Raw genomic sequence first — 22486 nt, forward strand, 5'->3', positions numbered from 1 at the left:
TAAAAGAGTTTTCCGTCTGTTTTATCCTGATGACCTATCCTCAGGTTAGGTCATCATTATCTGATCAAAGGTCTACGACACCAGGGACCCACGCCAATCAGCAGTTTGACGAGATCGCTGGCTCCTCACAGCTTACCGAGCAGAGCGCCATCCTTTGTATAGCGGCTGTGTTCGGTGTCGTGGCTCAGCCCCATTCACTTGAATGGGACTGAGCTTCGCTTAGGCTAGATGGCCACAGTGCTCAACGAAGCGCCACAGCGTCCTTAAACAGCTGATCGGCGGAGGATAGGTTCTCAGTATAAAACAGTCTTAAAGGAGTTGTCTCCCTTCAGAAAATGCCATTTATCATGTAGAAAAGGCACTAAGACAACCCCTTTAAACCTGATTTAAAGCAAAAAAAAAAAGAATTTGGGCTATTTGTGCAGGTAAATGAATATAGGTTTATAATGTCACAAATATATGGTTACAGCATTATTACTCACCACATGGCCCCTCAAACTTCTTGTAGAGGTTCTCCTGACTGTCACAGGCCTGCTTGTTCAGCGCACATTCGTTCCGGTAGTCTTTTCCATCGCTGCCACAGACCACATTCTCTGGCAGGCCAGCACAGGTGGTTGGGCAGACACACTTTGCGGTTTGCCCATCTGCCGAGCGTACACAGGTGCTTCCATAGCTGCAGGACACTGAAGAACAAGGGTCCCTGGAACCTGCATGAGAGAAGATACAGAACCACACTTACTGCATGACAATGCTATCCTAATTGTACTAATAACTGATCAAGACACAGTAGGTAGCACTAAGGCTCTGAGGCTGAGAGTTCAAATCAAGTCACCGTTAAATATATCCATGTTAATAAGATTAACCTTAGAGTATATGCCTGCTGTAAGAAAATTAGATTGTGAGCCCCACTGGGGACAAGCACTGATGTGAGCGAATACATAATGCAGAAACCCCAGGGATGAGTGTCAATGCAATCAGAGGCCATTGACAATAAGAATCACAGTGCTCTAATCAGGTGAGGTGTAGTGAAGCATTGTACATCACAGGATCACTACTGAGAAATCACTGCAGAAAATGAATATAAGGAACGACAAACTGTGATGGTCACCAGGTCAATTTCCACTCTGCCTACTGACTATTTGTACAATGGACATTAGACGTTAAAAGAATATCACAGTCCAGGAAGAGTACGGGCGCTAATGTCAACTTGTGAGCCTTGGTTTCCAACCTGTTTGAAGAGCTAGCCTCAAGGAATAGATAGCAATGTCCATATAGACTAATAACAGACATCATAATTTTCTTGAAAAAATTAATAATTTTTTGATTGAGCTATGTCAGTGAACTTCAAATAATTAATTCTAAAGTAAGTGGTCATAAGTACTTGTTGGATTTGGTTTTCTAAAATTTTTATACTTTACACAGTGCTAAACTCCTAGTGGCAGCCTGACCATGAAGCAGGATTACTCACAAAGTGTAAAGGTTTAGTTGGAGAGGCGCAATACAAGACTAGAATGGTGGCCCAACACTTTCTTTGCAACACTTTGATTGACAGGGCCAACACTTTGATTGACAGACGTTTTCACTGCCTGGCCCTGTCAAAGTGGAGTTGCAAAGAGAGCAGAGCCTCCAGGAGTAATGGTAACGCCCCTGTTTCTCCTATAGGCTAATTTTCATAGATTAAAACATCACTTTTCTCAGCAATGTGGGCACATATGAACATGGGGCCAACACAGATGTCTTCAGCTGCCAAGTGCACATGTAACAGGTCAGCCAGTGTCATAGATACAGAACTGCTGACAGATGACCTTTAAAACGAACATGTATAACATTGGACAGATATATCTACGAATGCCATCTGTTGGATATACAGTACATCAGCCATCCACTGCCCTTATCCTCCCTATGAACTAACTATACAGACATGTAGAGCGGCGCCCGGGGATCTCACTGCACTTACTATTATCCCCGGGCGCCGCTCCGTTCTCCTGCTATGCCCTCCGGTATCTCCGCTCACTAAGTTATAGTAGGCGGAGATACCAGTACCTAAGTTATGGTAGGCGGAGTCTGCCCTAGCGCTGGCCAATCGCAGAGCAGAGCTCACAGCCTGGGAGGTTATTTTCTCCCAGGCTGTGAGCTCTGCAATGCAATTGGCCAGCGCTAGGGCAGACTCCGCCTACTATAACTTAGGGAACGGAGATACCGGAGGGCATAGCAGGAGAACGGAGCGGCGCCCGGGGATAAGAGTAAGTGCAGTGAGATCCCCGGGCGCCGCTCCACATGTCTGTATACTTAGTTCATAGGGTAAGAATCAGTGAAAGGTCCTCTTTAAGATATAATTTTCTTACTTGATGACTACAACGGATTCAATCCCATGCATCGGCTATACCTCACCCATAGGTATCAGGTCAGGCATAGGTTGTGATCTTACTATATACTGACCCATATAACTTTAGAGAGATACTGTAATACAATGTTGCTAGGTCAAGATAAACTATTGTAAACTTGGAGCTTAAAGGGGTTGTCTCACTTCAGCAAATGGCATTTGTCAAGAATGGGCCGTACTGGGGCTTTAGCTTTAGGGGAGGCCCCACATGATGAAATTTTGGCGAGGGGATGAGGAACCAATGGGTTAATTATAGTGGTGAAGGGGGTGTGTGCAGAGGGGTTAAGGATTTATAAGTGAGGGCAGTTGGTGGGGAAGGGCGCTATTTTAGATATATAGTTGAGACGAGCTGCGGTACCTATGGAGTTCGTGGACGCGATGATCGGGAGATTGAGGGCGGCAGCGGAGTCCAGTAGTTCGCATGCTGCAGTGGAAGGCGGCGGGTAAGTCAGGCCCACAGTCGGAGGTGAGACGGCCGTGGCGGGTACATCCGCCGGCGCGCCTTAGCCTTAGTGAGGCCCCCAGGGCTCAACGCTGAATAGAGAGCCCCTCCAGGGACCCTCCACAAAGAGGGAAGGCAGTCAGCCTAGACATGCATCCTCCGGGCGTGGAAGGAATCTCCTAGCGCGGCGGAGCCCAGAGCAGGGCAGGGGGGCCACCCCTCTGTCCTCACCTACAGACAGCATGGGATCAGGAGCGGGAACGGCGAACCACCCACTTTGGGTGGCTGGGAGGCCCGCTTGGTGTGGGAGAGGAGGCAACAGCAGGAGGACCGAGCCTGTGCAGCTAGAGGCCAGCAGTGTGCACAGGCCTCATCATAGATACATTTTTCAAGTGGATGCACCTGCACATATGGAAGAAGAAGAGTCAAGGACGACACAGAGCGCACCCAGTATGGACGACGCTGGGGTGCAGTCTTGCAGCGGCGGGTCATCAGGACGAAGAGGAGAAGATACGACGGACAGGGCGGACGTCAGGAGCCAGGACCATCGGCTGCGGGGTTCACAGAGCCCGGGCAGCCAGGTGAGACTCTATGGGGATCCCTGCATTCACTAGTTAGCAGTCTGGTGGGTGTCGGGGATGGGGGGAGTCATGGGGAGTTAGTTGGAGGTCTGGGGCAGCTTTTGAGCAGCCTCGCGGGTTGGGTTAATGGTTTAGGGGGGACAGGCTTATCTCCGTTACCAGCTTGGGGGGTAGGTGTTGGGGCGAGTGGGGCAGTGGGGAGTCTGCCATCTCGGGCTGGGGGATCAGTGTCTGTGCAGACTCAGGCCAGGGGGAAGACGATAGGCTTAAGGTGGATGATGGGGCAAAAGGGGAGGTATACGTATGCTTTGAAGGCCTGTTAGGGGTGCATTTGAAGCAGGAGGAGTGGGAGCGTATATGGAAAGGGGAATACGTTGATATATTTTCGTTAGTTCCGTTAGAGCGTTTTAATTTGGATAGAGCGAAGAAGGATAAGGGTAAGAGGGAAGAAGAAGAAAAGCACCGGCATAGATTGATCCCGTGCACTTTTTCAAATTTTCTACAGGCCTTTGCCATTCTGGTGAGTGTTATTGGTGCACAGTGATGGCCAGTTTGCAATGTTCGCCAACGAACACATGCGGGCTGCCATCTTGACTCACAAGTCCGGGGATGCACAGGTAAGCCCTTACCTGTGCCTGTGCCGCGAGCCGGTCTGAAATCAAATGCGGTCACCGGGAGCAGGCAGTTCTTGGAACTGCCTGCACCCGGTGACCGCATTTGTTTCAGACTGGCTCACTGTACAGGCACAGGTAAGGGCTTACCTGTGCATCGCCGGACTTGTGAGTCAAGATGGCAGCCCGCATGTCTTCGCTGGCGAACACTGCGAACTGGCCATCACTCTTGGTGAAAAGGAACCTGAGTGTTGCTCCTCCCTTTTCTGCTATTTAGATGGGATAGGGGAGGCGTATAGGGTTTATGGGGGTTTGGGTTGGCTCTGTTACGATGAGCAGTTTAGGCAGAGGAAAGCGGTTCGCCCTAACATCCGGTGGGACCATAAAGGCATTGGTTTATGGTTAAAAGTGACGGCGTCGGGAAGGCAGGGGCAGTCCTTTCGGTGGCATCCAGGGGGGTCAGGTTAGTTTCGAAGCGGCGTCCGCAAAAGGACTGTGCTTCCTTTTTAATGAAGGAAGCTGCGAGTTTGGGGCAAAATACAAATTTAAACACGAATGCTCATATAGCGGCGGGAATCATGGAGCCAATCTATGCTTCAGAGGCAATAGGCAAAGAGGGGCCAACGCCACTGCAAAAGGGGCAGACTCCAGTGCAGGTGGAAAGGATGGAACAGTATATAAATAGATTCCCTAAGCGAGAGGCGGCGGAGCTTTTAAAAAAGGGGTTTCACATGGGGTTTTAGTATACCGTCGAATCCCGTACAGGTTGTTAGCATGCAGAAAAATTTGCGTTCAGCATTAGAGCAACCAGAAGTAGTGTCCAAAAAATTGGCGAAGGAGGTTTTGTTGGGCAGGATGGATGGTCCATTTGTGGAACCGCCTTTAGTCAATTTGAGGGTGTCATGTCACCCTTGGGTTTAGTGCCTAAAAAAGAGCTGAACAAGTTTTGGCTAATTCACCATTTATCTTTTCCAAAAGGGGCGTTGGTCAATGATGGTATTGATCTGAACTTTGTTCAGTGGCTTATACATCATTTGATGCGGCTATGACATGGGTGCGAAAACTGAGTCCGGGTACTTTGTTGGCCAAGACAGACATTGAGGTTTTTTTTCGCCTCCTTACGGCTAACCCTGACAATTTAAATTTACTGGGTTGTTTTTGGGATGGAGGGTATTTCGTGGACAGGTGTTTGCCGATGGGTTGCTCTGTGTCGTGTGCTTATTTTGAAGCGTTCAGTTCGTTCCTGGAATGGGTATTGGCTGATGTGGCGGGTTGTTCGTCCATCATTCACTACCTGGATCATTTTCTTTGCTTAGGTGCGGCTGGGGGGGGGGGGGGGGTTCGGAATTTATTGACATGGCCAATGGTGTGTGGGTCGGTGGCCTGAATCCTGGGTTTTACAGGGCTGGGTGCGGAATTTGGCTCTCCTAGAACTGTTTCCAATTGTCCTTGCGGTGGTTTTATGGGGCGATAATTTTAGGAACAGGAAGATACATTTTCATTGCGATAATCTGGGGGTGGCACAGGCGATCAATGGCTTGACAACCTCATCACCTCTGGTGGTTCCGTTGTTGCAGCATCTGGTGTTGCTTTGTTTATCACTTAACGCGTGGGTGGTGGCAGTTCATGTGCCTGGGGTGTCTAATTGCATTGCGGATGTCCTCTCTCGTTCGCAGTGGGAGCATTTTCGTCATCTAGCACCAGAAGAGGATTCCGAAGGGGTGGAGTGTCTGGAGTCCTTATGGGAGCGCTTGGAGGTACAGTAGAGAGCCTTCTACAGGCATCATTGAGTGCAGGTACATGGGCAGCATATGAAAAAGCCTGGAGTTTTTGGGCGCAGAGGTGTGAGAATGTGGGGGTGAGAGTAGATAAAGGGGAAGTCCCGCTTTTGTCGTTTTTGAGGCATATTAAAGAAGAGGTTTGGCCAGTCACACAGTTGAATAGATGTGTTGCGGGTTTGGCCTTTGGTTTCAAGTTAAGGGGCCTCTTAGACGTTGAAAAAGTATTTCTTAGTAAAGCAAGTTTTGAAGGGTTGGAGGAAGGGTAGGCGCACAGAAGATAGAAGGAGGCCTGTTTCGTTTGCTTTATTATAAAAAATTGGGGGGCAGGCAGAATCAGTGTGTAGTTCAGTGGGTGAAGTACGTTTACTTAAAGGGAACCTGTCACCTGGATTTTATGTATAGAGCTGAGGACATGGGTTGCTAGATGGCCGCTAGCACATCCGCAATACCCAGTCCCCATAGCTCTGTGTGCTTTTATTGTGTAAAAAAAACTATTTGATACATATGCAAATTAACCTGAGATGAGTCCTGTATGTGAGAGGAGTCAGGAACAGGACTCATCTCAGGTTAATTTGCATATGTATCAAATAGTTTTTTTTTACACAATAAAAGCACACAGAGCTATGGGGACTGGGTATTGCGGATGTGCTAGCGGCCATCTAGAAACCCATGTCCTCAGCTCTATACACAAAATCCCGGTGACAGGTTCCCTTTAAGTTGTTTTTTTTGCTGGCCTTTTTTGGGGCTTTTCGTTTGGGGGAACTGGTGTGCAGAAGTGTGCGGTGTGTGTGGGGGGGCTGTATGGGGAGGATGTGGACAAATAAGGAGGGACGAGGACGTAGTGTTAGCTTGTTTTTGGTTCCAGGGTGTTCATTGTGCCCAGTGCAGTATTTGCAGGAGTACAGGTCGAGTACGAATTTGGGTAGCGGTCCTCTTAGACATGAAGATGGGTCCTTTTTGTCAAGGTTTCAGTTTGTGGCAGTTTTTCAGGAAGTGCTTGATAGGCTTGAAGATTGATCCAAAATTTTTTACAGGCTATTCTTTTAGGATTGGGGCTGCAACAGAGGCAGCAAGGCTGGGTATGATTGATGAGGTTATTAAAAGGATAGGTAGATGGGAGTCTAGCAGGTTCCGATCCTATGTGTGTGAGGTTAGGTAGTCTTGAATAAATTATTGTGTGATCGGTGATGTGTTTATTTGTTCTATTTTTAGCAGGTTACTCGGCATTAGTGTGGATCCTTGGGCACTCATTTGATTTTTGGGGAGCGATTAGGGCGGATATTCGGCCGAACGGGCATCAACTGGGTTTTGAGAGGGACATCGCGGTCGTATGGTGGCTCGGGTCTCGAGGTATGTTGTGGGGAGGTGTTTTGAGAGAGGTGCATAGTTTCACATGTTTAGACAGGTCCCCTGACATATTAGTTTAACATGTCGATGGTAACGACTTGGGGATAAAAGGATGAAGCCGGTTAGGGAGTTAATAAGAGACATTAAGTTTGACCTGTTGCGTTGGTGGTCGTTGTTTCCAGCTATGGTTACGGTGTGGTCTGACATCGTTCCTCATCGTGTGTGGCATGGGGCGTGGTCAGTGTAACTTGTAATGCAAGCTTGAGGGTATAAGAGGTCTAGTTGCGCATTGTTGGTGGGGGGAGGTCCTCAAAGCTGGTGGTATGGGTTGGTACTTGAGAATGGGAGGGCCTCAATGGTGGGGCTGGTCTCTCATGGTTGGGCACTTGGTTGGTTCGGAGGGGTGTCCATCAGTTGGTGTCTTCGAGCTGGTGTTCTACGGGTGGAGCAAAGGTGGATTTGCCAGGTTGTTTGGTGGTTAATAAGAAATTTGGGGCTTCTAGGTCCTCCCTTGTCTGGATTAACTTATTGTTATTTAAGTTATGTTATTTGTGTGTTTTAAATAAAATGGCTGCTGTGACCGATTTAATCCGACTCTGGTTTCTGAGTTTTTATTAGGGTAAAAGGGGGCGAGAATGGTTCAAGGGGACCCAAAGAATGGACCAATAGTTTAATAATGTAGAGAAAGTTAATACAAGGCACTTACTAATGTATTTTGATTGTCCATATTGCCTCCTTTGCTGGTTTGATTCATTTTTCCGTCACATTATACACGGCTTGTATCCAGGAGTTACGACCACCCTGAAATCCAGCAGCGATGGCTGTGCTTACACAATATAGGAAAAGGTGCCGGCCTCTCTGGTGGTTGGGGGTCTAGGAGAGTGCATACTCCAGCAATTTTTTCTATAGAGTGTAAGCCCGACCACTGCTGCTGGATTACAGGGTGGTCATAATCATGGAAACGAGCAAATTAATCAAGCCAGCTAAGGAGGTAAAATGGACAATCACTATACATTAGTAACTGCCTTGTATTAACTTTGTCTACATGATGAATGCCATTTGCAGAAGTGAGACAACCCCTTTAATGCACAGTTTGTCTTTCTAGTGGACATGGGATGAATTGTCCATACGAGTCTGGATGCAGATTATTAGTGACACAGGGTTAATTTTGCATCTAACTGCAGTATAGTTAGATCAGGCTTGCTTTCCAAGGCAGAAACATTAAGGCATTAACACTATTTATCTGGTCAGGGATTTGTACTGGAAAGAGGCAGTACGTAATGCATCTCCCTGGAGCTATGGCGGAGCAGGAAGCTCTTATTATATGGATCCCACTTGCATTTCTGAAGTGCAACAGAAATTTAGAAGTGCATAGGAAGCAACCCATTCATTGAATATGTAATCAAGATACCTCATCGGGGAAGATTTGAAAAAAGTCCATATTTTACACATTAAAACTGGAAACTAAAAGGAAAGGCCATGTGTTATACATTTGCTTAGGGAAATGTAGTGTCCATGTTCTGTGCATTATTATCTAGTATCAGTGTAAGCAGGGGATAAGGAAGCTGTGCAATGGCGCTCCGAGGAAGGCACTGCATGGGCAGTAAAGTGTAAGGCTGCACATTATAGTATATGTATGGCCAGGGAGCTGTATAATTCAGAAAAGAAAGAGGCCGTTTATTATATATCCCATTAGAGAGACGTAAAAAGAGGGAGGAGGGAGAAGAGGCAATGTACAACATAGCTAACTGCAAGACTATGCGGGAAGAGTAGATCATGCATCTGATCCAACAACCATATAGATTGTTATTATACATCTTCCGGGAGTATTGCTGGCGCTAATACTGCAGCCGAAGATGTGCAAATCATCGATGAAAGAGGATGAAGAAATACAATGGTTCTCCAGCTGTCATGTCTCTGCAATGTAGAAGGCACACAAATGGCTTGTGTCTTACCGCAAGGTCCTTTGCTGATTACTTTGATTCTCCTCTGCTGGTTGCATTGGGCTCTTTCAAGCTCACACTCATTGCTGTAGGTGGAGTAGTCAGAGCCACAGACGGGGGCTACCAATGTTGGGCATGCAGTTTTCTTGCAGACGCAGGTTGCCTGGGATGGGTCGGTACTGCTCTTCTCACACACTGCTCCAAATCCACAGAGCATTCCACGGCACACTAAAACACAGAATGGAAAGGGTGGTCATACACAGTCACGGCACCTAAGAGACTAACGCCAGGGGAGGGCAACCTGCGGCACACCAGCTGTTGTGAAACTACAACTCCCAGCATGCATACTGGAGAATGGAGCATGCTTGGAATAGTAGTTTTACAACAGCTGGTGTGCCGCAGGTTGCCCACCCCTGGACTAGCCAATGTAGCAACATATGAATCAATGGTTGAAAATATACCAACAGAGTCAAGTCAACTGCTTACGAGTTACTCCACCGTACACTGAAAAATGGTTTTAAGTGACATTGGGTGAAAATAATATAACATTTTGAACCTCTGCTCTCCCAGATCATCTTGTACTGATCCATTGGCAGAAGTTAACCAGGACCTGTCACTTCTCCTGACGTATCTGTTTCAGTAACTATTAGCATTCCCCATATAATTACAATTCTGGAGCATCAATTCCTATGACTCCCTGTTGGGTCCTTTCATTATTATTCCTGCTAGAAGTTATAAATGAATTGCTAGCAGTTTGCAGTGAAGGTCTAGATTGGTGTTACCAGTTGGAGTTGTGTCCCTGCACAGTTTGACTCTATCCAATCGGCGCAGCCAGTGTCAGACTGTGCAGGGACACACCACCAACTGGTAACGCCCATCTGGACCTTCATTGCAATTCATTCATAACTTCTAGCAGGAATAATCCAGAATTGCTATTACATGGAGACTGCAAGTAGTTATTAAAACAGACATGTCAGGAAAGGAGACAGCTCCTCTTTAATAAATGTAAAACTTGAAGCTGCCCTGTAAAGAGGACACGTCCGCTCTCCGGACATGTCTGTTTTAATAAATACGTGTATTTCCCGTAAATTTACAACTGTAGACCTAGTTTTTTTTTTTAACTCTATGTTGTATCAGTTCTTTGTTATTCCTCCTAGAAATATATGAACAAGTTGACAACTGGGTGTTAGTATTTGAATGGTCTAATGAGTGTTTCCTTATACAGCCTGGCAATGACACCCCCCTGCCCAAATGGTAACACAGCGGAATGGCACAATGTAGAGCTTTAAAAGATTCTCTAACATTGTTATATAAGAGGGAATACAATTATACACTAAATCAGACGTGTCAGGAGACATGAACAGTGCGTGTATGGTGAGTGTCAGAAATGGTTAAATGTAATATACCTATTCACAGAAAATCGAGTGTGACATAAAAAATCTATTAATGAATTATATTCTGTATCAGAAAGAACTCATGTGACAGTGGAGCATAGCTTTCATAATAGTCATTCCTCCCATTATACAAGGTACTGATGTCATGAGCATCCTAGATCCCATTGTACTGTATTTGTGATTCCACAGTTCACCACAGGGGGCATAAGTCACATGTTAGGACTAGAGATGAGCGAATTTCATATTTTGAAATTTGTTCACGCTTCGTTTGGTGGTAAAAGGTGAATTTATGCAGGGGAGCCCTTTCCTGCATTACAGAAACGGGATGGATCCGTTATGCAGCCCATAGACTTCTATTATGACGGAATGAATAACGGAATCCCTCTAGATCAGGGGTGCACAACCTGCGTCCCGGGGGCCACATGCGGCCCTTGATACCATTCTGTGCAGCCCCCAACCATCTAGTAACAAACATGTATGTCTATGTCTTGTGGCTGCTCACATGTATTTTTCATGCTTACTCCCATTAGATGGGAGTCCTGGCAGTGTAACTACACATTAATGGCATATACTGTACGTTCGATATGCCATAAATACAGCATTTCAGTTTTTTTTTACCCCTTTAAATTTTATTTTCGGCCCTTGACGTTGGTTCAGTCTAACAATGTGGCCCCCACCCAGAACACGTTGTGCACCCCTGCTCTAAAGGCATTCCGTTATGCATTGCGTCATAGAATTGCGTTATGGTCCGGGGTAACAGAATCCATAACGCAATTCTGCTTTTACCACCAAATGAAGCGTGAACGAATTTCATAACATGAGATTCTCTCATCTCTCGTTAGGACCATTAATACTGACTATAACACAGTCCTCCCGGACCTAATTAAGGGTGACATTCTGATATAAAGCATTGCTGCGCTGCGCATCTCCAGCAGTGCTCACCTATACAAGCATGTGTCTTAAGCATGTGTGAAGATAGATTTGTTCGAGGATTCCTCCTTATCATGCTATCAAGAGGAAAATGCTGCTCAGAACGATGGGGAATTACAAAGGGAGGCCTAAACTAATATTTGCCAGAGCATCATGACTCCAAGATGTATTTCCCCTATCTAGATGTCAATAAAAGCTTCAGAGATATTGAGATATTGATTTTTATATCAACTGACCAGAGGTCAACAGGCCAGCTGTGCAAGCTGTGAAATCTTCCCACTGCAAACACAATGAAGTGTCTCAAATGTGGCTCCTCCACACCAGCTGTGCTTCTTCACACAAAGCCATTTGACCTCAGCTAGCCAGAGACATTAGTTTGCTTATTACCTTGCACGTTCAGCCAATAAGGGATCAGGGCAGATATCTTCTGTCTACACAACGGTAAATGGTTGTCCCATGTCTATAGCCACCGTAAATATAGTGACTCTGACATGTCTGACTCTTATGGCTCATGCACATAATCTGTTGTCTGTTTGCAGTCCGCAAATTGCAGATCTGTAAAACACGGATACCGGCCGTGTGCATTCCGCGTATTGTGGAATGGAATGTCCTGCCCTCTATAGAACAGTCCTATCTTTGTCCGAAATACAGGAAAAAGTGGCAGCCTCTCTGGTGGCCGGGACTGTGGGACCGCACATAGGCTGGTGCTTTTTTCCTATAGTGTGCAGGCACGGCCACCGCTAATGGATTGCAGGGTGGTCATAACCATGGAAACGAGCAGTGTATAACGTGATGGAAAAATGAATGAAGCCATCAAAGGAAGCAATATAGACAATCACAATCCATTAGTAAGTGCCTTGTATTAACTTTATCTACATAATCAATGCTATTTGCTGAAGTGAGACAACCCCTTTACACATACACATTTAATAAATTACCGCAATCTCCTCTGTCTCCCTCCGGCTTCCCCACATACATACACGTTCGGCTCGGCCAAATGTGTCTGTGTATGCTATGGGGAGAGCGGAGAAAGCCACTGTCAGCCAGTTCTGGTGGAGGCTTATCTCCCCAGAGAACAAAAGGATTGTGCGAAAATGTTAATTTGGACCAATACTTATTTCCCCTGACCTCATCTTTAGGGGGAGAGTCATGAGCCCCCAAACACAGTAGTGTGTCGGCCAAACCCACCCTTCACAGCAGATTCGGCCTACAAAAGTAGAAGTGTATTGCTAGCTTTAGTCTGACCAGCATCACCATCAGGTTAGAAGTGACCAATATACAAACGAAATAAAGCAATTGTGACCAGCGCCTTCTGCTTTTGCAAGTTTATTTCAATCAACACATCAGACAAGGCAACGTTTCAGCTTATACTAAGCCTTTCTCAAGCCACCACCAATATACAACATTACAGCTCCCCTAAGTCCAGATGCAGACAGCCATTCTGATTTCTGTCGGCAAAACATCCACATATCTGGATGTCCGTATGGCATCCCGATGCACAGGGTTTTATTTAATATGAATGAATGAGTCTTGGACGGAAAACAGGCAAAAATGATACATTCTGCAAGCTTCTTGCCATGGACCAATGGTCCATGCTGAAAAACTGGAGTGTGATTGGCAACATTTACTTGAATGGGTCCATGTGCTATGCAGATGACGTCTGGAAAGCTTATGAATAGAAAAGTCTGTGGTCTGAATCAGGCCTGAAGGTTGTCACCCTGCTTTGTACAAGGCCTGTTATATGGCGGTACTTGCCCCTGTTCTCTTTCCTTCAGCTCTCAGAAACCAAGAAGCAGTCCCACAGTGCATGGGATTTGAAGGTAAGACACATGGCGTTGTCTGTATATCAGACCACCAAAAAATGGATCCACAAAATACTGATACCTTCCGTTCCGTATTTTCCTCACTCCTATCAATAGCCAGCAATACAGACATGAATAGGAAATGTTCTATAATTTGGGCAACTGTCCCTGAGGTTTTATATCTCACAGCTTTCAATTCCTAGGTTAATAAGATATGTCTTGCTTTCATTACGTCAAGGAGAAGGTTTATTAAGACAGGCACTTGTTCGACTGGATCTCAATCAGCCAGCGAGTGGTGTCTATGAAGGAAAGATCTTCACAACTAGATGAGTTGGAGACACAAGTGCTTCCCACACACTGGAAGACTCTGATCATCCTTTATTTTTCAGTCTGTAGTGCAAAGAGGTCCTGTGATCGTAGCAGACATATAATGCTTAGCAATGCCATCAAAATGTCTACAGCACTCACATGAGGTCCTGCCGCCTCCAATAAATAACGCGTTTTTATTAGGAGATACTGTAAATCCTCTAGCCTGCTGGGAAGGATACCATAAGTAGCATGCATATGAAGAGTCTGAAAATATTCTGTGTTTCTTATCTTCATAAATAAGGTTGGGTTTACATCCGCATGTATATTTCCAGTTTTCTTTTCCACTATAGGAACACAAAAATGAAAATCACAGCAGTGCCAGAACCGTCATATAACAGACAGCAATGGCAGCCATGATTATAATGGGATCTATTGGGTTTCACTCATGGTGTCCACCATTTTATAAGGAAATCTACGACGGAGACTCCTCAGATGCAGATGTGAACCTAGCCTAAGGTGGCGACCAAATGTATATCATACCCTTTAAATAACTATTAAGTAGACAAATCTAACACTAACATACAGGGCACCTTTTTTATTACTTGTCAAAATCACACTGTTAGGCCTCATGCACACAAATTTTTTTTTCCGTTTGCGTTCTGTATATGGAACCATTCATTTCAATGGGTCCTCAAAAAAAATAGAATGTACTCCGTATGTTGTTCTATATGGATAGTGCTGTCCTATTATGGGCCAGATGTTCCGTTCTGCAAAAAAACAGAATGCAGAATGTAAAAAGCCATACAGTCGTGTGCAAGAGGCCTTAATACGATGGAAGTAGGGTTTAATGGGTGGAAGCTGGGGGATGTCCAAGGACACCAATTCCCTATTTTACTAGGCGTGCAGTATGTGAATCCCAGTACTGTATTCAAGCACTATTGCACATAGTATGGCGGTATTAAAGGAACTATGCCATTAAAGGATAACTGTCACATTTAGACCCTAATTTCAATTTTCATATATGTAGTTACTAATAACATGATATTCCAGAATCAGTTACTATTAGACTGACTTACCCCATATTTAATAAGATTCAGCCCTTAGCAACCAGTCTGCATAAAACTGCAATTTCACTATTCAGTTAAGATGGCCGCCACTGCCCTCACCCTGAGGCTAATCCCGCCTGCCCTCACTAGCCAGTAACAATAGCCCCCCAAAAGTGTCAGTAACCAGAGCGCTCCCCCCTAAAGGGTTAATCTCCTGCAGCACAAAGGGGTCCTCTTACCACATGTTGCTTTCATGTATACACTGAGCAGATGGCAGATCTCCCTTCCCTGGTCTGCGCTGCTTCAACTCTGCATTCTCCAGCTCTGCTGAGTGAGGGAGCGTCTGCCAAGCGCAGGGACAGGGAGAAGTGCAGACAGCCCAGGAACTGTTATCAGCTGCTGGGGAGGACCTGGCTTTAATCATTTACTTACAGTCCCTGGCTGTCAGTTATGTGACCTTGCACGCAGCGTGCTTCTGCGTCCTGATTCTGCGTCCTCGGTCCTTCAACAGATAGACGGACCATGCCTAGCAACCCTATTTTAAGCACAGGTAAAAGTGGGCAGTACAGGGAACAAAAATGTGGAATTAAGGAGTAATTGAATACACAGTGAAAAGTTGAAATAGGGCCACCAAGGTGATATTAATCACCACAATCCAATACTCCAAAAAAAAAAAAAAATACGACAGTTATCCTTTAAGGCAACTTGTCCACACGATAGGGAATAAGGGTCTGATCAGCAGGGTTCCAACTGCTGGGGCATATGCCAACCACCATAGCGGAGAGTTGTGCTCCCCATTTGAATGGAGTGGTAGACATCCATGTGTGTCCTCAACCCTGTTCAACTCTAAGAGACTGCCATAGATTGCTGAATACAAGCACTAGAATGGTAGTGTGCATGCATGACCATCACTCAATTCAAACGGGGGAGCACAGGCCGCAGTTTCGTGACAGAAAAATGGTCGGACCCCCATCAATCAGACACTTTGGCAGTGGTGATCTTATAAAGAATTGAGATTGAGAAAAATGTATATAATATTTGCACTCACACATATACACTCACCTAAAGAATTATTAGGAACACCTGTTCTATTTCTCATTAATGCAATTATCTAGTCAACCAATCACATGGCAGTTGCTTCAATGCATTTAGGGGGGTGGTCCTGGTCAAGACAATCTCCTGAACTCCAAACTGAATGTCAGAATGGGAAAGAAAGGTGATTTAAGCAATTTTGAGTGTGGCATGGTTGTTGGTGCCAGACGGGCCGGTCTGAGTATTTCACAATCTGCTCAGTTACTGGGATTTTCACGCACAACCATTTCTAGGGTTTACAAAGAATGGTGTGAAAAGGGAAAAACATCCAGTATGCGGCAGTCCTGTGGGCAAAAATGCCTTGTGGATGCTAGAGGTCAGAGGAGAATGGGCCGACTGATTCAAGCTGATAGAAGAGCAACGTTGACTGAAATAACCACTCGTTACAACCGAGGTATGCAGCAAAGCATTTGTGAAGCCACAACACGCACAACCTTGAGGCGGATGGGCTACAACAGCAGAAGACCCCACCAGGTACCACTCATCTCCACTACAAATAGGAAAAAGAGGCTACAATTTGCACGAGCTCACCAAAATTGTACTGTTGAAGACTGGAAAAATGTTGCCTGGTCTGATGAGTCTCGATTTCTGTTGACACATTCAAATGGTAGAGTCCAAATTTGGCGTAAACAGAATGAGAACATGTATCCATCATGCCTTGTTACCACTGTGCAGGCTGGTGGTGGTGGTGTAATGGTGTGGGGGATGTTTTCTGGGCACACTTTAGGCCCCTTAGTGCCAATTGGGCATCGTTTAAATGCCATGGGCTACCTGAGCATTGTTTCTGACCATGTCCATCCCTTCATGACCACCATGTACCCATCCTCTGATGACTACTTCCAGCAGGATAATGCACCATGTCACAAAGCTCGAAACATTTCAAATTGGTTTCTTGAACATGACAATGAGTTCACTGTACTAAAATGGCCCCCACAGTCACCAGACCTCAACCCAATAGAGCATCTTTGGGATGTGGTGGAACGGGAGCTTCGTGCCCTGGATGTGCATCCCTCAAATCTCCATCAACTGCAAGATGCTATCCTATCAATATGGGCCAACATTTCTAAAGAATGCTATCAGCACCTTGTTGAATCAATGCCACGTAGAATTAAGGCAGTTCTGAAGGCAAAAGGGGGTCCAACACCGTATTAGTATGGTGTTCCTAATAATTCTTTAGGTGAGTGTACAGTATACACACACACACACACACATGTCCCTGAGCTCCACAGACATAGCAAAATCAGCAAATACAAAGAGTGGGGCCAGGATCATGCTGCCATTCTAGGTGTCACTATGTATTTATTAACATTAGACAGACAATGTAATTGCTGTCATTAACATGCATGGATTCAGGTACACAGGGGCATTCATTTGGACATGCAGAGCGCAGTGGAATCCAAAGACACATTAGAAGTGAATGCTATGTTTGGTTATACAGCCCCTTTAACTGCATTTTCTTCATTGGACCAGCTTATACAGAAGTTATAGATTAGTCCCCATCACTACTGAATCTGTACGCGACGAGCTGAAACCACAGGTTCGTGAGATGCAGCCTCTGGCTCTGACACTATCGCTCTGTTAAATCTAAAGAAAGTTAATTTATTCCATTTCAGAAACTGGCAACAAATTAAGCTGCTAGCATTTAACAACGGTGATACATTGTGCCTGTAAAGTAGAAGCTCCCAACATAAGTAACATCAGAGGCAAGCCGCTCACAGAATGAACCCATTACCCCAACATCTCGCATCTGGTGCCGCATCACAATGCTAATTATCAGGAACTCATTTAGTAGGCTAGTGGCCCATATTGAGGCGTCCTGGGCTTGTTACAAAACGGAGCGACCGGATGTGAAGCACAGGCACATTAACATGTCAATGTGTAAATGAGCATCTTTTCTAGTCTCCAAGGCAAGCAGCTAAATTATTAGACTAGATGCCAGAATACATAAAACACAGCAAGCACTCGGGGAATGAAATACGACTATAATGTATGAGATCATCGCTATCAGATGTGTATAACCTTCTCTCATTCCATTAGGCCACAGAATGGGGTGAAAATTAGATAAATGCTTTAAAGGGGTTGGGCCATCTCAGACATTGATATGGTATCTGTAGGATATGCCATCAAGGTCAGATGGGCGCAGGTCTCACCTCTGTGTCCCACTCTTATCTCCAGAATGGTGCCCCTGAAGTGAAGGAGAGCACATCGTGCATGCGTGGCATGTTCTCCATTCACTGCTAAGGTAGTTCAGGCAATAGCCGAGAGAGCATGCCCAAAGTGGTGAATGGAGACCATGCCACCGCTCTATTCATCGTTATAGGACTGTTGGAAATAGCTAATCCAGTGATCAACTATTTTTCGAACTCTGATAGTGGTGAACAGAGGGTGGTCGCACTTACGTGGTGTGTTCTCCTTCACTTCGGGGGGGCATTCTGGAGATAACAGCACCTATCTGACATCCTAGAGATATGACATCAATGCCTGAGAGGTGAATACGCCTTTAAGCTGGGTGGCAGACTGGTATAAGAGGGTTCACTGAAAGAGTATTTTCAAAATCTGTTTACCACTTGTGCGCATTCCTGCCTTTCCAAAAGGCATATCGCCAAAGTATCAGCTGGTGATTAGGCTAAAAAAAATCGACGTGTATCTATACAAACAGGAGTGGAGTGAGCCCTCAAGTGCAAAGAAATGAGGAGGTAGGTGAATAATAAAGGTGTCCATATACTGCACCGTCAACAGCTAGGTGAGCGTTCAGCCAAGTGCTATCTCTCCCAACACCTGTGTACATGTGCACACTCCGTTCTGTCCCTTGGATGAAACATATCCAACTCATCATATACACTGGATCTTCCGCTGTCATTACAAGTATGAGAATGCTAAATCCACTACCCATGAGGTTGAAGATCATTGGCGTACACCAGCTATATCATCTACAAAAGGTATTCTTTGCACATCACATTTATTAAAATCGCATTATTTTCTGCTAATAACCAAGACAGTTAAATGCAAGTCTTGATGTGGATTGTGAAGGAAACCTATTCGGTGACTGACAACGATCTGTGTATACAAGCGGTCAATTATCCTCTGTGGGTGGGGTAATAAGGACTCTTACGGTGTCTCCTAGGAGTCCGGTTAGGATTTAGCCTGCTTTTTACTCAGAAATTTGGCTTCTAAACCTATATGTGACAGAGCTCAGCTTCTCTGCCTCTATCATATCCTGATTCCTGATCCCAAGTCTTTACAGACTAGAAAGCAGTTGCAACAAACTGTTCTCCAGCCCTCAGCCGTTGAGGGCTCTCAATCTTCCAAGGCTGTAACATTAACAATATAATTTTTTCAATCATATATAAAGTGGATTCTTTAACCACAACTTAACCTCTTCCCTTGACCTACCCTCCTTCTGAACATGGTACTGTTTGCTGAACACTGGCCATAGACTCTGGATGTAGACACGACAACCTCCTATTGAGCAAAACGGACAAATAAGGAGGCGGCTGGATGGAGATAGATATAGCCTTTTGAATGGAAGAGTTAATGACACAATGCTAAATCTTTAGTGCGGCAGAGGCAGGAGAGCTGGAGTGGAATTAATACAAGTGCCATGAGCTGAGCAGTATGCAAATCCACTGATCACACATCCTCCGGCTTGGGCTATCCTCCCCCTCCTAGATACAGAAACACCTCTATCTCAGGCAGACTATGCTAATGTGACCCAGCTAATCCATACGGCCTGCTCAGAGCCCTGACCAAAGGACAAGTATATGGGGAAATAAAAGCTGCCAGCAATGGGGAGATTATGAGGCCCCGCTCCGAGACAGCAAGCAAGAAAGGGAAGGAAAATACAAAGGAAGAAAATGTGTGGGTGCGGAAAATCAATGTGAGAGAAGAATGTCACAAAAATGAAATATCTTCCAGCATTCAATGACTGAAACTTGCAGAACATCATGTGTGCTCTGGTGTCTACATATATACAGCAGCTGGAGAATCTGGATTTCTCTTTAAGAAGCCACAGTGTTTTCTGCATTTCAAGCACTTAAAACAGTATTAGGCCTTTTGCACAAGACCGTAGGTGTCCCGTTGCCGTATTGCAATACACGGGCACCGTTCTGTGTGCATTCCGCATCATGGATGCGGAGCCATTCACTTCAATGGGTCCGCAAATTCGGAGATACGGAATGGTGCGGAACGGAACCCTACGGAGTGCCCGTACTTCCATTCCATGGGGGCGGATCGCGGACCCGTTAAAGTGAATGGGTCCGCGATCCGCTGCGGCTGCCCCACAGTCGGTGTTCATGCATTGCGGCCCGCGCACAGGAGGCCTTAAAAGGGTTTTCTGAGATTTTCACACTGATGACCTATCCTCTGGATAGGTCATTAGTATCTAATCAGTGGGGGTCCAACAGCAGGGACCCCCACCGATCATAAGCCACCGGTGTTCCTGTGAGTGCTGCTGCCTCCTCACAGTTCACCAGGCACAGCGTCGTACATTGAATGGGGCTGAGCTGCTCCTAGGCCACGTGAACGATGAATGTGACGTCACTGGCCTAAGAAATACTGGAGAAGGCAGCCTCACTGACAGGAGTGCCGCTGCCTTCTCAAACAGCAGGTCCCGGGTGTCGGACTCCAGATCAGAGGATAGGTCATCAGTATTAAAATGCCAGAAAACCCCTTTAATGTAAAGTTGTTGTTTTTTACAAAAGTTCTTACAAAGTTTAAAAACTAAATTGTCAGATGCCATTTTTTGCCATTTTTTTTCTGGCATTTTTCAAGTCCTATAGAGACGGCTATGGGAAACATGGCACAAAAAAATCCTATAAACAAAAATGCTGTATATGGCCTCATGCACACGACCGGTTTTTTTTGGTCCGCATCCGAGCCGCAGTTTTTGCGGCTCGGGTGCGGACCCATTCACTTCAATGGGGCCGCAAAAGATGCGGACAGCACTCCGTGTGCTGTCCGCCACCTTTGCTTTGTTCCGTGGCCCCGCAAAAAAATTTAGCATGTGCTATTTTTGTCTGTTTTGCGGACAAGAATAGACATTTCTACAATGGGCCGCCCGTTCCGTTCCGCAAATTGCGAAAGGCACACGGGCAGCTTCCGTTCTTTTGCGGATCCGCGGTTTGTGGACTGCAAAAAACGGCACAGTCATGTGCATGAGGCCTATCTACACTTCTCAGTATTTGCTATACACCTTAAATCATCATCTGGCCACAGTGTGTATAACAAAAATGCTACAAAATGCTGTGTGTGAAGGCAGCCAAATAATACTAATATACATAATTGTACCTACAAAATGGCCCCCAAAGTTCCAGTCAGTGGCTGAAAACAGATTATTCTGTATGGCCGCCTCTGAAACCTCTTATCTATTCCTCTTTCCAAAATGTCAGAAGATGCTATAATTGGAAATCCCTTTCAAATAGCAGGGCACTAGACAAGCGCCTTCTAACAAACTTACTGTTAGGGTGCAGTCCGGCGACCATTGGCTGCTGGGGGAAGGTGTGGCTTGGCCGCACCTTTAGACAATACCCTTAAAGAGCATCTATAAACAGAATCAACCCTATTAAACCAGGCATAACGTCTGGTGGGGTTGATCCTGCTTCGTAAAATGACACCTTTGTTATCTTTTTCTGAAACACTATTGCTTTTTAATTTTAAGCAAATGAGCTTAATAGAGTCACAATTGGTGGGCCGCACCCCTTGGACCACCAGACCTTCAATGTTATCTTCATCTCACCTGGCCCTGTAATCTGGTGCTTGTGACGTTGCTCACAGGTACCTACTGTACATGTGCTGATTACTCAGTAAAGACAAGCTCAATCCTACTGGACATTATGCCTGGTTTAATAGGGTCGGCACTATGGACAGATGCTCCTTAAATCGTATGCCACAACAGGCTGTTTATTTACAGATGTATTATCTATGAACATGGCATACAAATGAATATATCCAGGATCCAAAGACAATATACCAGTAGTTAGTACACCTATGCCTAGAGATTATCTATTCCTGGAGAACTTAATCAAAATTATCGGCTCTATACAGTAAAAATAAAAATGCCATATTACATAGAAAACATTTAAAAAAATAATGCCCTTTAGTTCAGTTTACAGTATCATTTCTGTTTGCCAGAGGCGCAGGAAACACAAAGCAATTTACTCAAGGTCACAGGCAGCTGTCACCAAAACCAAACCTGATTAACCTGCATCTACAGATATTACGGGGTCGGCCTGTGTGACCCTGCGCACTGATTGCCGGGTCACAGAAACTGAGCAGAATAAGACTCTCTGCCTGATTTAGCAGCCAAACACGAACCTCTCCGGAAGTGCATTCAGATACATGGGGATACATTTTCATGGATAGAAAGTCATCAGTTTTCTGTAATGGCACATGAAGTTATGAAGTAATAAACAAAACAGGCAAAGTCAGACAATGTTTAAGGTGCATCTATTAGGTTCTTTACGGCTTAATATATCTTCACTGTTATACAGGGCCTATGAGGTCTCTGCATGTAGAGCAGGTGCTAAGAGCGACTTATCAGTACCGCCAGAAAAAGAACACTTTATAGGCTCATTCACAAACCATTTCAGTCCTGGCCTGGGGGGGAAGGGGGGGGTACTTTCACACTTGCGGCAGAGGAATCCGATAAGCAGTTCCATCACCGGAACTTCCTTCCGGATCCGTCAAAACCTATGCCAACTGATGGCATCCTGATCCGTCCTACAAATGCATTGAAATGCCGGATCCGTCTTTACGGTGTCATCCGGAAAAACAAATCCGGCATTTATTTTTATCGACCGGAAGGGCGGCTCTGGCATTCCGGTACAC

The 22486-nt window shown here is 45.5% G+C and overlaps 1 protein-coding gene across 3 annotated transcripts in view; it reads right to left on the minus strand.

The window, feature by feature from the left end:
* AGRN (agrin) overlaps positions 1–22486 on the minus strand; it is a 524915-nt gene that overhangs the window by 183211 nt on the left and 319218 nt on the right. For all 3 annotated transcript variants that reach the window (XM_040427048.1, XM_040427040.1, XM_040427053.1), the window contains 2 exons: positions 9101–9316; positions 483–707 (listed from right to left, as the gene is read on the minus strand). In XM_040427048.1, coding sequence (XP_040282982.1) covers positions 483–707; positions 9101–9316 — 441 coding nt within the window. The remainder of the gene's footprint in view (positions 1–482; positions 708–9100; positions 9317–22486) is intronic.

Source organism: Bufo bufo, chromosome 1 (genome assembly GCF_905171765.1).
Source record: "Bufo bufo chromosome 1, aBufBuf1.1, whole genome shotgun sequence".
NCBI lineage: Eukaryota > Metazoa > Chordata > Amphibia > Anura > Bufonidae > Bufo > Bufo bufo.